This window comes from Phasianus colchicus, chromosome 9 (genome assembly GCF_987193195.1).
Source record: "Phasianus colchicus chromosome 9, bPhaCol1.hap1.1, whole genome shotgun sequence".
NCBI classification, from domain to species: domain Eukaryota; kingdom Metazoa; phylum Chordata; class Aves; order Galliformes; family Phasianidae; genus Phasianus; species Phasianus colchicus.
The window spans coordinates 5,068,086-5,080,405 of NC_143444.1; the positions used below are offsets into that span (position 1 = coordinate 5,068,086).

At 37.4% G+C, this 12,320-nt stretch overlaps 1 protein-coding gene across 4 annotated transcripts in view; it reads right to left on the bottom strand.

The window, feature by feature from the left end:
* Positions 1-1,236: 1,236 nt before the first annotated feature.
* BRINP3 (BMP/retinoic acid inducible neural specific 3) overlaps positions 1,237-12,320 on the bottom strand; it is a 201,626-nt gene continuing 190,542 nt past the window's right edge. For all 4 annotated transcript variants that reach the window (XM_090145908.1, XM_090145911.1, XM_090145909.1 and 1 more), the window contains exon 8: positions 1,237-2,553. In XM_090145908.1, the coding sequence (XP_090002034.1) occupies positions 1,437-2,553 (1,117 nt within the window). In that variant the 3' untranslated portion in view covers positions 1,237-1,436. The remainder of the gene's footprint in view (positions 2,554-12,320) is intronic.

Here is a 12,320-nt window from a genome sequence, read left to right on the forward strand (position 1 = left end):
AGTTTAATTCTACGATTGAATTCTAAAACTTCAGTTCTAAGTGAATTATTATTTTTTTAATCTCTCTGTGCTTGCACATAATGTACTAGTTTTATATGTAAATTCTTTCCCATTGAAAACAAAATCAAAACAAAAACAATCAAACAAAAACAAGTTGACCTTTACATCATGGGCACAAATTCAGATTTCACGTAACACGGTGCCACAAAAAGAATTTGTATAAATTTCTCTCACTTTATTCTCTACTTACTAACAGACTACAGACAGCAAAAACATTTGCATTATCTCCTCTGGCATTATGTAGCAGAACTTTCTTGGAGTTGCCACATTCTGCCATCCCAGATATATGTCTTATGCCAGAATGTATAAACTATCAAAGAACCTAATTCTGATTCAACGGGTAGGCACATTTATTTCATCTCACTAATAGATTAATAGATTAAACTGTTTAATTTTTAGAGAATATTTTATACTGAATTTGAATCTTGACAGCATGGATGATGCTTAGGTAAGTAGTTGAAAATAGGTATTTCAGGGTGAACATTTCAGAGTGTGTCCTTGGACAATAATATGCATGTGCTTTAATATTTATTCTTTCTATAAACACACAAAATATTCAGGCACAGTTAAGAATTATGGAGACTTCTGAAAACTTTTGTGGAGATGGTTTTCTCTTTTGTAAAGTGAGTAAGATCAGTTGCATAGATAGCCTTTCACCTGTCTGCTGCTGAGAGAATGCAACCTTTCATTACTGTGCACCTCACACTGTCCATCTTACAACACTCAATATTGCAACTCTGGGAGTCTGTATGACATGTTAAGAAGCTTGAAAAGGGCATGCCTTTTCAAGTCTCAGAAGTGTAGCAAATAAAGCATTGCTGCTGTTGTCACTTCTGCTCAGAATAAACATTTAGATCTAATTCCTAAGAAGAAAATATTCCACGGTTTAGACTTTTCTGTGTTTTCTGTTAAAACCATGAGTCACTGTATTTTATTTACCTGCAATGTGTGTTCAACACACACAAAAGTATATCAAGATTACTGCTTTTGTGTAAGAAGAAAGAATCCCACAGCATTTCTTTTTAATAACTGTTCAGCTACAAAATTTTATTGGTATCCTTCTATGTTCCCTCTAGAGGATGTAATGCACAAAAGCATTGCCACGGAACATATAAAATTACAAATGAAATTTATTGTAAAAAGTAGAATGTCTTCTAGACTGGTGTCAGTATTTATTTCATTCATAAACCAAAACTGCAGGTATAATATATTCATTGTCAGCAAGTTCATGTGTGTAAATTGCCATCCAACAGTATTGACTGATATAAGACAGATATTGAAAAGACAATTTAAATTTACTCTTCCAAACATAAACTGTTCCACAAAAGCACTGTAAAAACTCCTTCAAGGTTTTGTGTTGTGCTTCACATTTATGGTTAACTACATAATTTGGTTGTGTCATAATCCACTGTGTTTGGCAATTTGGCATTAAATGCCTGCAAAGCAGATTGAATTCTCACCACTTCACTGGTAGACAGTTTGAGTCTATGACGGAGCAAGCAAGAGAAGAGGTCTAGACGACGTTGACCAGGTGGAGAGAGTTTATTTACACGATCGCGTATCTCTAACAGCTGCAAAAGTGCGGAGTCCTGTGATCCCTGAGTATAGGGGTAGTCCAGCTGCAAAATCAAGTCTCGAATTGCTTCTGGGTCAAAGTGCATGCTGTAGCCAAACACTTGGATGTTATTGATTTTCATGTAGCCCAGATTTCTTGAGGGATCAATAAATTCCAGGGGTTCATAGTAGATGCTTTCATTGCCATTTGGACCGTTTGACTTTATTCGACTCCTCAAATAGATGTGTACTGTTTCAAAAAATGTCTTCCACTTGTTGCCCAGAGTCAGTGTCCAATTATAACACTGAAGGGGTAAGTCCAACTTAGTCCGCTCCCAGTCTGGGAAATTATTTTCATTCACAGGCATAAACCAGCTCTCAGAGTGGCTGCCCCCAAAAGGGTTGACATAAACAGCAAGAACAGGCTCTAAGGTGCTGTTTTTAGTTAGGCAGATTTGAAGAGAGAGGCCTAGTATCATATGGACCAGGCTAGACTTGTACTTGTTACTCTTAAGAGTAAGGAGCATCCGCTTGCGCCAAGAAGGATCAAACCAGTTGTTGAGGCGCATGTCATTGCTGATGAAAATTGCATGCACCTCAATTCTTCGATCTGTCTTCTGCAGTAAATACTTCATTTCCAGGTCCTGAAGGTCAGTCTCAAACCCAATGTAGTGCTCTGTTGATTCTGCCACTTCAGGCTTGCAAATTCCCTGGCTTAGCATGTATCCAGCATTACAGCTCCCACAGCGGGTACGATTGTCAGGAGCGCAGCTCAGACAAGCAGAGCCATCTCCAACTGTGCAGGGAAGGAACCCATGGCAGGCAACCTGGTCATTAGGGCAGGTGCATGTGTGGGTCTCTTCCGAAAAGCTTCCCAGAAGGCCATTTTCATTGCAGTAGAGAAAGGATTGGATGCGATTGAGCCAATAGTTGGAGGATCTGCAATTTTAAAATACTATATTTTAGCACAAAGAGAGACCTGAAAACAATAAATACAACCTTGCAATTTTTTTACCAGAAAGAGAAAGATGAAAGTGTTTTTAGTAACAGATTAAGGCAGTATGAACATAACTAAAGTCAAATGACAGCATCTGCTGTCAAATAAATACACATATAAATTGCCTTTTAGCAATGCAAAACCACAAAAAAGAACTTTCCTTATAAATTTGCACAATAGGAACATTTGGATCATGTATTTTCTCTGCGCCTCTGTCAAGAAAACCTGTCAGAGTCATTTTTTCTGTACCTGTCTTCAGATTAACATCTTGAAATGCTATACAGTTTAGATTTCTTTTCCTCAGACTATTCGCTCAGGAAGGTGTATGACTTTGTATCATCAAGCTGTTTTGTTATGAAGATTCTTGTAAGCCTGAAAGCCTTCTTGTTTCTAGTTGTAACTGCTTTGATTTATAGCTACTGAGGAATGGAGTGACCAAAATGCTTACCTGGAATAGCAAGTAGGGCCTCCCTAAAACAGATTCAGTCTTAATTCTTCAAATTAATTCTGACACAATAACAAAATCATAGAATCACATAAAGGCTTGGGTTAGAAGGAATCTTGAAGATCATGTAGTTCCTACCACTGCCATGGGCACGGTTCCCATATCCCTATGGGAAGCTGGTGATGACCATTCTGTGTTTACTTTTCCTCTTCTGAGATGAAATTAAATGATTGTTTTAATATTTTTCTTGTCAACTTATTTTAGTTTTACAAGAAACAATAGACAGTGTGAGAACATACTGAAACCAGTAATTTAGTCTGATGAGGTACAATTGCTAGCAGAAAAGCAATGTAAGAAACACAGTTACATGGACATAGACAAGTGTTATCTCCTTTCTCGTCTGTACTTTTCATTCCTTTTTAGCAATTCTCACAGTACAGAGCTTAAACAAATTGTTTTTGCTGCAATCTGTTCTACTGTTGCCAACGTGGAAAAAAAAAAAAAAAAAAAAAAAAAGTGAAAATAAAAACCAGTGCAATCATTTTAGACTCCGGTGACTCTGTTTTCTGGTTTTGGGCTTTGGAGATTCTTCCTTTTGGTTGTTTCTATGCTATCCCCAACCCCTTTTATTTTTCTTTAGTACATATTGCCCATTAGTACTTTTTTGGAAGTATATAGAATAAGATATATGACTTGAATGCCTAAACAATTTGCTTCTATGTGCTTAGTTGAAAGTTAAAATGAAGAAAAAAAGCCTGAAAAGTTTACTCCTTTCCTGAATAAAACAGTGCATCCATTCTACAAACAAATGCAATGTCACAACACAAGTGTTACTCCAAAACTGAGTAGAATTTTAAACAAATAGATTTCCAAGGTAGAATCAAAGTTCCCAGGTACTGTGTCTGGCTCATTTTGACAGTAATCTACGCCCACCAAGTTTGCTCTGGTAGCTCATAGGAAGTGCAGTTTGGGTATGTTATGATCTCAATTCCTCTTATGTGTTGAACATGGCAGCCAGCCTACGTCTCCCATGGTCTGTCATATTACTGTTAGGCCTAAAATGATGACAGCAGTCAAAACAGAGAAGACTGCTGTCTGAAGGATTGAAAATATCCTTCCAAAGGTTTCCTCTTATAGCTTTATCCTAACTCAGAATCACAGAATGGCAGAGGTTAGAAGAGATCACTGGAGACATCTGATCAAACACTCTTGCTCAAATATGGACACCCAACACCTTATAGGTCCAAGTACCTATGTAGTAACTGATACTTACTCAGATTCCAAAAGATGTTAGATGAATATAGAAAAATGCTTTTTTGAAGAAAACAAAACAAAACAAAACAAAAAAAATCCTTTAGATCTTTGTGTTATGCCAGTTACTTCACAGTACACTTCTTTAAGATTTTACCTTACTTTCATTTGTTCTCTTGGACAGATAACTGGACAGATCACAGAATCACAGAATGGCCAGTGTTGGAAGGGACATCAAGGATCATGAAGCTCCAACCCCCCTGCCACATGCAGGGCCATCAACCTCCTCATTTAATGCTAGACCAGGCTACCCAGGGCCCCATCCAATCTGGCCTTGAAGACCTCCAGGGATGGACGGGGCATCCACAACCTCTCTGGGTAGCTGTTCCAGCACCTCACCACTCTCTCTGTAAAGAATTTCCCCCTGATGTCCAACCTAAATCTTCCCTCCCTCAACTTAAAACCATTTCACCTCGTCCTGCTGTTATCTACCCTTTCAAAGAGTTGATTCCCCTCCTGTTTGTAGGCTCCCTTTAGGTAGTGAAAGGATGCAATGAGGTCACCCCGCAGCCTTCTTTTCTCCAGGCTGAACAAGCCCAGTTCCCTCAACTTGTCTTAGTAGGGGAGGTGCTCCAGTCCCCTGATCATCTTTGTGGCCCTCCTCTGGATCCTCTCCAACAGCTCCCTGTCTTTTTTGTACTGGGGGCTCCACACTTGGACACAGTATTCCAGATGGGGCCTCACAAGAGCAGAGCAGAGGGGAACAATCACCTCCCTGTCCCTGCTGGCCACCCCTCTTTTGATGGAGCCCAGGATACCACTTGCCTTCCGAGCCGCAAGGGCACACTGCTGGCTCATATTAAGTTTTTCATCTATCAAGACCCCCACGTCCTTCTCCACAGGGCTGCTCTCAAGGACCTCTCCTTCCAGTCTGTAGGGATGCCTGGGATTCCTCCAGCCCAAGTGCAAAACTCTGCACTTTGGCGTGTTGAACCTCATCAGGGTCACCCGGGCCCACCTTTCTAGCCTCTTGAGGTCCCTCTGAATGGCATCCCTTCCTTCCACCATGTTGACCACACCACTCAGCTTGGTGTCAGCAAACTTGCTGAGGGTGCAATCGATTCCATCATGGATGTCATTGATAAAGATGTAGAAGAGCACCGGTCCCAAGACAGATCCCTGGGGGACGCCGCTCGTTACCGGCCTCCACCTGGACATAGAGCCATTGATGACCACCCTCTGTCTGCGGCCTTTCAACCAGTTTCTTATCCATCGAGTGGTCCACCCATCAAATCCACATCTCTCCATTTTGGAGAGAAGGATGTGGTGGGGGACCATGTCAAAGGCCTTGCTCAAGTCCAGGTAAATGACATCGGTCGCCTTTCCCTTGTCCACCGATGCCGTCACTCCATCATAAAAGGCCACCAGATTGGTCAAGCATGACCTTCCTCTGGTGAAGCCATGCTGGCTGTCACGGATCACACGTCCTTTCCTCATGTGATCAAGCATGTCATCCAGGAGGATCTGTTCCATGATCTTCCCAGGCACAGAGGTGAGACTCACTGGCCTGTAGTTCCCGGGGTCCTCCTTGCTCCCCTTCTTGTAAATGGGAGTGATGTGACCCTTCCTCCAGTCATCCAGGACCTTACAGCCACGACTTTTCAAATATGATGGAGAGCGGCTTGGCAACCACCTCAGCCAGCTCCTTCAGATTTCAAAGATGTTTTTTACTTGCTCTTTCATCTCCAGGTTTTCAGCTTGCTAACTGGATGTTAACAATGTCCATGGTTTAAGACTAGTTCATACCACGTGACTACTGTATCAAGGCGATACAAGTGCTCATATGTCTAACAGCTCATATTGCTCAGATTTATAAGAGTGAATTTTAGCAAAAGTGCAATGTCTTTGAAAAGTTATGTTATACATCAGTAGTACATTTCCAAAAATATATTTTAAAAATACTTAACAAAGACCAGCTGTGAGTGTACAGTTATAAATTTGAATTCAGACCAGTAGAGGATAAACGTCTGAAGATAATCTAAAGATTTTTTACTTATGACAGAGCATGACCAGAGAGACTAAATTTGCTTGGATCACTCACAAAAAACATCAGCCATGCTATGTAGTTCGTAGAACCTAAGGATACTCCTGCATTCTGCATTACATTTGCATTCTAGTCAGATGAATGCTCACTGTACCTGAGATGCAAAGCTGAATAAAGTCATGCAATTGCATCAGTTTCTCAGCAGAGAAACTTGGATTTTGCATTGTGTTAGTATGGACAAGAAATTTCTGCATTCTTGCTGGCTTGGAGCCCAGGCAGAGATATCTTTCACCTACACAGTCGCTATGATTTTTGGCGTCTGATTTTAGATATTTCCTGATAGATTTGTGGACAGTACTTTGTTGAGGTATATATTTGTCAATGGATACGTTTTAGCAGTGGAGGAGGGTCCTTGGTGATCAGATGCTGCCCTGTGTGAGGAAAAAAGAGTGGCACAGAGGTAAGGACAGATTGCAGCCACCTGCTCCCCATCCTTCTGTACTGCCTGAGGCAGGAGGAAGTAGATAAGTTGGGAGAGAAGGAGTGAGGTTGGGTCAGGAAAAATGTGTGTGTGAAAGGTATCCAGCTTGCCTTATCTTGGCTGTTCAGCCCCCATTTTGCATGGAATAAAGGAGGATGATTCCTCCTGTGGATATGCCTGAGAATGGTTAGATTGGACAAGTGTGCTCTGAACACACAGAGGGAGCCAGACAGAAAGAGAACTGAGTTCGCAGAATGATTGCAGACTGATAAAGAGAGGGACTGATGAAGAGCTGGGAGAGCAGGAAATAAATTGTTTTAGTCCACAGAGGAGAGGGAAAGAGGGAAACCTAGTGAGGAAGATTATATTGTTGGAAGAGGAGGATTTTAAATTGCTGGAATAAGTTTTTTGAAATCAACAAAATTAATGTACAGGTAAATGTTGATTGGACTTGAGTAAATCCTATCCCTAGGCACACAGTTTTTAGAACGTTTTTCCTTATTAAAGATCTAATCTACTGCTTCTGCTATCATGACCTATCATAGCAAAATGTTATTATTGTTATTATGTTCTGTTATTATGACAAAAAAAAAAAAAAAAAGACACTTTTGTTCTTTTAACATTTAATGAGCCTACTCTCCTTTTTCTACTAAGGGATAGACTGAGCAGTCTAAAAGTCTTCATAAAATTACACAGGTGAATGAATCTTTAGCTGCAAATTTGTAACTTAAAATGTAGTTTTTAAAACAACTTTATCTTTGCTCAAGAGAAAAAAGAATGTTAAGAGGGAGAGACCTTTTTTTCCTAACTAAAATTCAAAACAACAACCTTCTAATACGTTCACTTTATTTTGATTTTTTTTACCTTGTTTTAACAGACAAATTTCAAGAAGTTCTAATTGCATTTTTTTCTGATCAGTTTACAAGCAGAAATTCTTTTTTTTAAAACAATTGAAATTGCTTTATTTGATCATTATTTGTTTTGTATTGTTTTGTTTTTAATTTGTCAAAAAGAAATACTACTGCACTTTCTAAAGGTATTGCTTTTTCTCAAGTAAATTAAGAAAATTAAGTGAAAATAAACAACAAAAAAAAGAATATACCTACTTTATGTGAGACACTCAGGCTTAACTAGAAGAATAATAAGAAGAAAACAGAAAACAACTTTAAACTGAAAGAGGGTAGATTTTTATTAAATATAAGGAAGCAAGTATCTCCTAAAAAATTGGCGAGGCAGTGCAACACGTTGCTCAGAGAAGTTGTAGATGTTCCTTCCCTGGAAATATTCAAGGCTTTTGAGCAATCTGAGGTGTCTCTGCCCATGGTAGGTGGTTGGACTAGATGAAGTTGAAAAGTCCTTTACAACCCAAATCATTCTATTACTTTTAAGTATCATGACTTCTACAGCTTCATGATTTATGGTTCTGCCCTTCCTCAATACCTATAGCCAGCAGAAGCAAATTGAGTCTCTAATACCTAAAAAGAAGACAAACTTCCTGAGTGATGTATAAACCATTGAGTCTTTCTGTCCCACCAGAAGATCTGGCTACTTTTTCTAGTCCAATCTATGCTAACACCAGAATTTGAGATACACTGAGCTGCTTAATATCCTCGACAAGTTTGACTGAAAACTTCAAACAGATAATCGACTACAGGTCAATAATGACATCTATACTACACCACATAGTTTTGAAAACATAGTTAAAATAAGAAAATGCTCAAGGAACATATATGAAAACATACCAGATATCTTTTTGGAATTTAACAGAATTCTGTTGTTTTTTTTTTTCTCTTCAAACTTACCATGGCCTCTAGAGAACAGTAGCACGTGGGAATAGTTTTTGAATCTTGGTGCACCTAGCATTAGACAAACAAAATCTCACTGTCTTCTACATCATTATTTCATGAGACTTCCCTTTTCTACTACATCAAGTCTAATTATTCTTTAATTTTCTATATTAGATGACTCAACTAGTGCTTGATTGTTTAGCTACTCTATGCAGATTTGAGTTTATTGCTCCTAATTCATGCCTGTCATTTTTTGCCATATTCAAAATCCACTGCTTAGTCTGTCACCGGAAAGTAAGAAATATGCTTATTGAGTCTGTCATAACTCTTCAATGCACCTTTCCACTCTTCCATTTTTTTGAGGTTGGATTGATATCTCTGGTCTACAGTAGTCACTAGGAAAAGATCCTCTTCATATAAGGTAGGATATGAGTCTCTGACTTGAACCTTCTCAAATCTGTATTAATGACAATAATAGGCTTTGCTCAAAATTTAGTGTACTTTTAGTTTTTCTCTTCACGTTTATTAAGTTCTTAGTACATTACTCCAATTCTGTAGACAGTCCATGTCTTTTTACCTTTAATTTGTTCTATTTAATCAGTTATAGTCTCATTGTGTTAATGAAGGACTAATTAGAAATCTAAGAAGCTACTTATCTTAGCAGTTGCTACTTGCATACATAGACTAATAAATAAATGAATACAATGAGTATCTGGGGGAGGATTGAAAGGGCTCACCAATTATCCTTTTAGCGAGACAGTAAACAATATTATTTGATTTGAGAAATTAAATTTACTGGCCTGATGTGCTTGTTTTTCAAACAGTGAGCTGTAGAACTTTGCAGTTTCAAACAGAATGAAACAATAAAAGTATTCCTATTTCAATAAGCTTTAAATCAAAATCTGATGCCCAAAATATTCATGCTTTCATGATCATACAATATTATGTGATAAGCTAATATCAAAAGCTATTTTAGTGAATAGTAGACTTGATATCATAATTCTATTGTTGCATTGAAGAAATATTTAATTTAAAGAAAACAGTCATAGTACAGGATACCGTATATCAAATTATATGATATCAAAGTTTCTTAGAATTTCTCTGTAACTTTTTTTCTTGATTAATACAGAGTTGTGAAAATAAACCTTTCAAAATACAATGCAAACTCACAAATTGAGGCTGAAATTTCTAGGTAAACATAAATGTTACTGATTTCTTCCCAGCTTAATTACTGACTTAATATGAAATAGACTACCAACCGTCCACTTATGTAGAGTATAGCACTGAGCTAGATAACTCATAAAAATCACAAACAACTGTAAACCTTTCAGTTATAATTATTCTAGGGTTTTCAGTTTCATCCCTGACTACAAAGAGTTTCTGATCACCTAAACCACCATATCTGTCTAATACTATTTAATTATTTTGACCATATTCATCAATATGAAAAGATGCCATCTTGTGTGGCAATATTTCAGAAGTCTTTCACAATTTTAACAATTTGCAGGGAAAGAGATTTCTATTTAATTGTGATGTAATAACAGGCACAGCCAATTGAAGGAGTGAATTGCATTTTCTTAAATTTAACCCTTTTGATTAAAGAAGAAAATCAGGCTGTTGCTGGGTAATCAAGATCTTTTGTGGTAAACTTCCTGTTGCATAGAATGCAGCAAAGAGTTGGCTACCATACTTTAAGCTAAAATATTTACAGGGTATACAATCTCACATTTACACAACCACAGTAAAAAATAATCTAATTCTACTGATGTTAAATCAGATTATTAGAGAATCCTTATCTGATAAGAAATAGAAATAGAAATCTTAATTGTTTTTGTACATGAAGGAATGCTATCCAAAGTTGCATTCCATTGCCTCTTTATGAAGCAGCTCTCTAATTCTTAATTCTAATGTGTCTAAAAAATATTTTCTATTTTTTTTCATCTATGCAATAACTTTACCTTTCAAAAAAAAAAAAAAAAGATTTTTGGAACATTAGCAATTGGAAGTTAACATAAAAAACTTATGATAACTCTTATTCAACACAAAATAACATTTAACATAAGAACAAAGCAGGATGGTCATCTTATATAATAGCTATAGCAAGTACTTAATCATGATATGACACTTTTACCTCCCTCTCTGCCTCACTAAGTGCTTAACATCTGTTGTACATCAGATGGTTCAGTAGCAGATGATGAGTACTCAGTGAGGCAGATGCTATGTAAAAAAAAGTGAAGACAATTTAACAGGAAGTGCATAGGCATTAAAATACCCATTACCTATTTTCCCCTTCTCTGGAGATTGAGTCCAGTATAAATCTGTAAGACAGGAACATCAAATGCAAAAGCACTTACAAGCCTCTTTAAAATGTCCTATTCTTGATCTTGTGGGATCTCCTCTCGGGAAGGACAAATAAGAATCAAATTACTGAGTTTGTTTGCTGAGGTTCATAACAGGAACATTAATTGTCGCCAAATTTGTTAATGGTCTTTATGTGAATGTACTTTTCTTCTGGGAGTCAAACTACAGACCTGACAGTTGTCAGAAGGACAGCGAATGACTGATTAGAAGACTGAGTGTTTTTAGCTTATTCAGCCTCACAAAATAGCAGTACTATAAGCACTGCTCCAATAAACATGCCTGCAATTATTTGATTACAGCTCACGTTACAGATGTGTCAGTGAGACTCTCAGTGACAGCTGCAACTCTGGCTCAAAAAGATCATAAATGGGAGCAGTGCAGATGCTCTGAGTTCACACCTTACAATTTCATAGCTGGCTCCACCTGAGCCAGACGTTTTATAGCTTTGCTAAAGGTCCACTCTAACTACATAGCCGATGGTGAAAACAAGGTTTTTAAATACTGAATATTTATCTCAGAGCATCCTGAGAGGTGGAAAAGGAGTACGATACTTTTCTGAATGTGCATAACGAATAGTTTCTAATTAGAAAGTAGCCTTTGCTAAAATTCCGCGGTACCGTGCAGAAAGGGTATTAATTACATGTGAAAATTTGACAGAAATATTTTTACCATATGCTAAACTTGTTTCCAAAAAGAGGATGTGGGAATTTAAAAAAATTTAATTTCATTTGAGACTTATGTATATTAACTACTCTATGGGAAAAGATCTGAGGTACCAGGAGGATAATTCTGCATTTAGCATTAATAACAACTGAATCTACTTTGATTTATTAAAGTAAAATACCATCTTCTCCATTCTTAATCACATCTAAGAGTAATTTTTGCAGATCCCCCAGCTCTTGTGCCACCATTCTGCAGCTTTTGCTGATGCAGTGACTGGTACAATATATTTTAAAAGCAATAATGCAAGTCAATTCTGAATTCCAGATAGTCTGTAATATAAGATGTGGAGGAAATAAGTGCCAATAGAAAAATTCATAGACTCTCACACCTTGTAGAACAAAACTGCCATGAGTTACATGATATTCCATGCAATAAAATATTTTGACATTGAAAAAATACTTTTAATCATTTAGATTAAGTTGATTGACCTTCATCTGAGGAGAGGCAGCTGCTAGCTAAGCTCTCATAACATCGTATGAATATCTTATTAGACTCCTGTCATTGTTTTATTGATTAAACAAAGCCATATCCAATTTGATGATCACCTTAAAATTCCTGAAACTCTCCTTCTACAAAGCAAAACTTTTAGCAATGACTTTTGAATGCTTTTTCTTTTG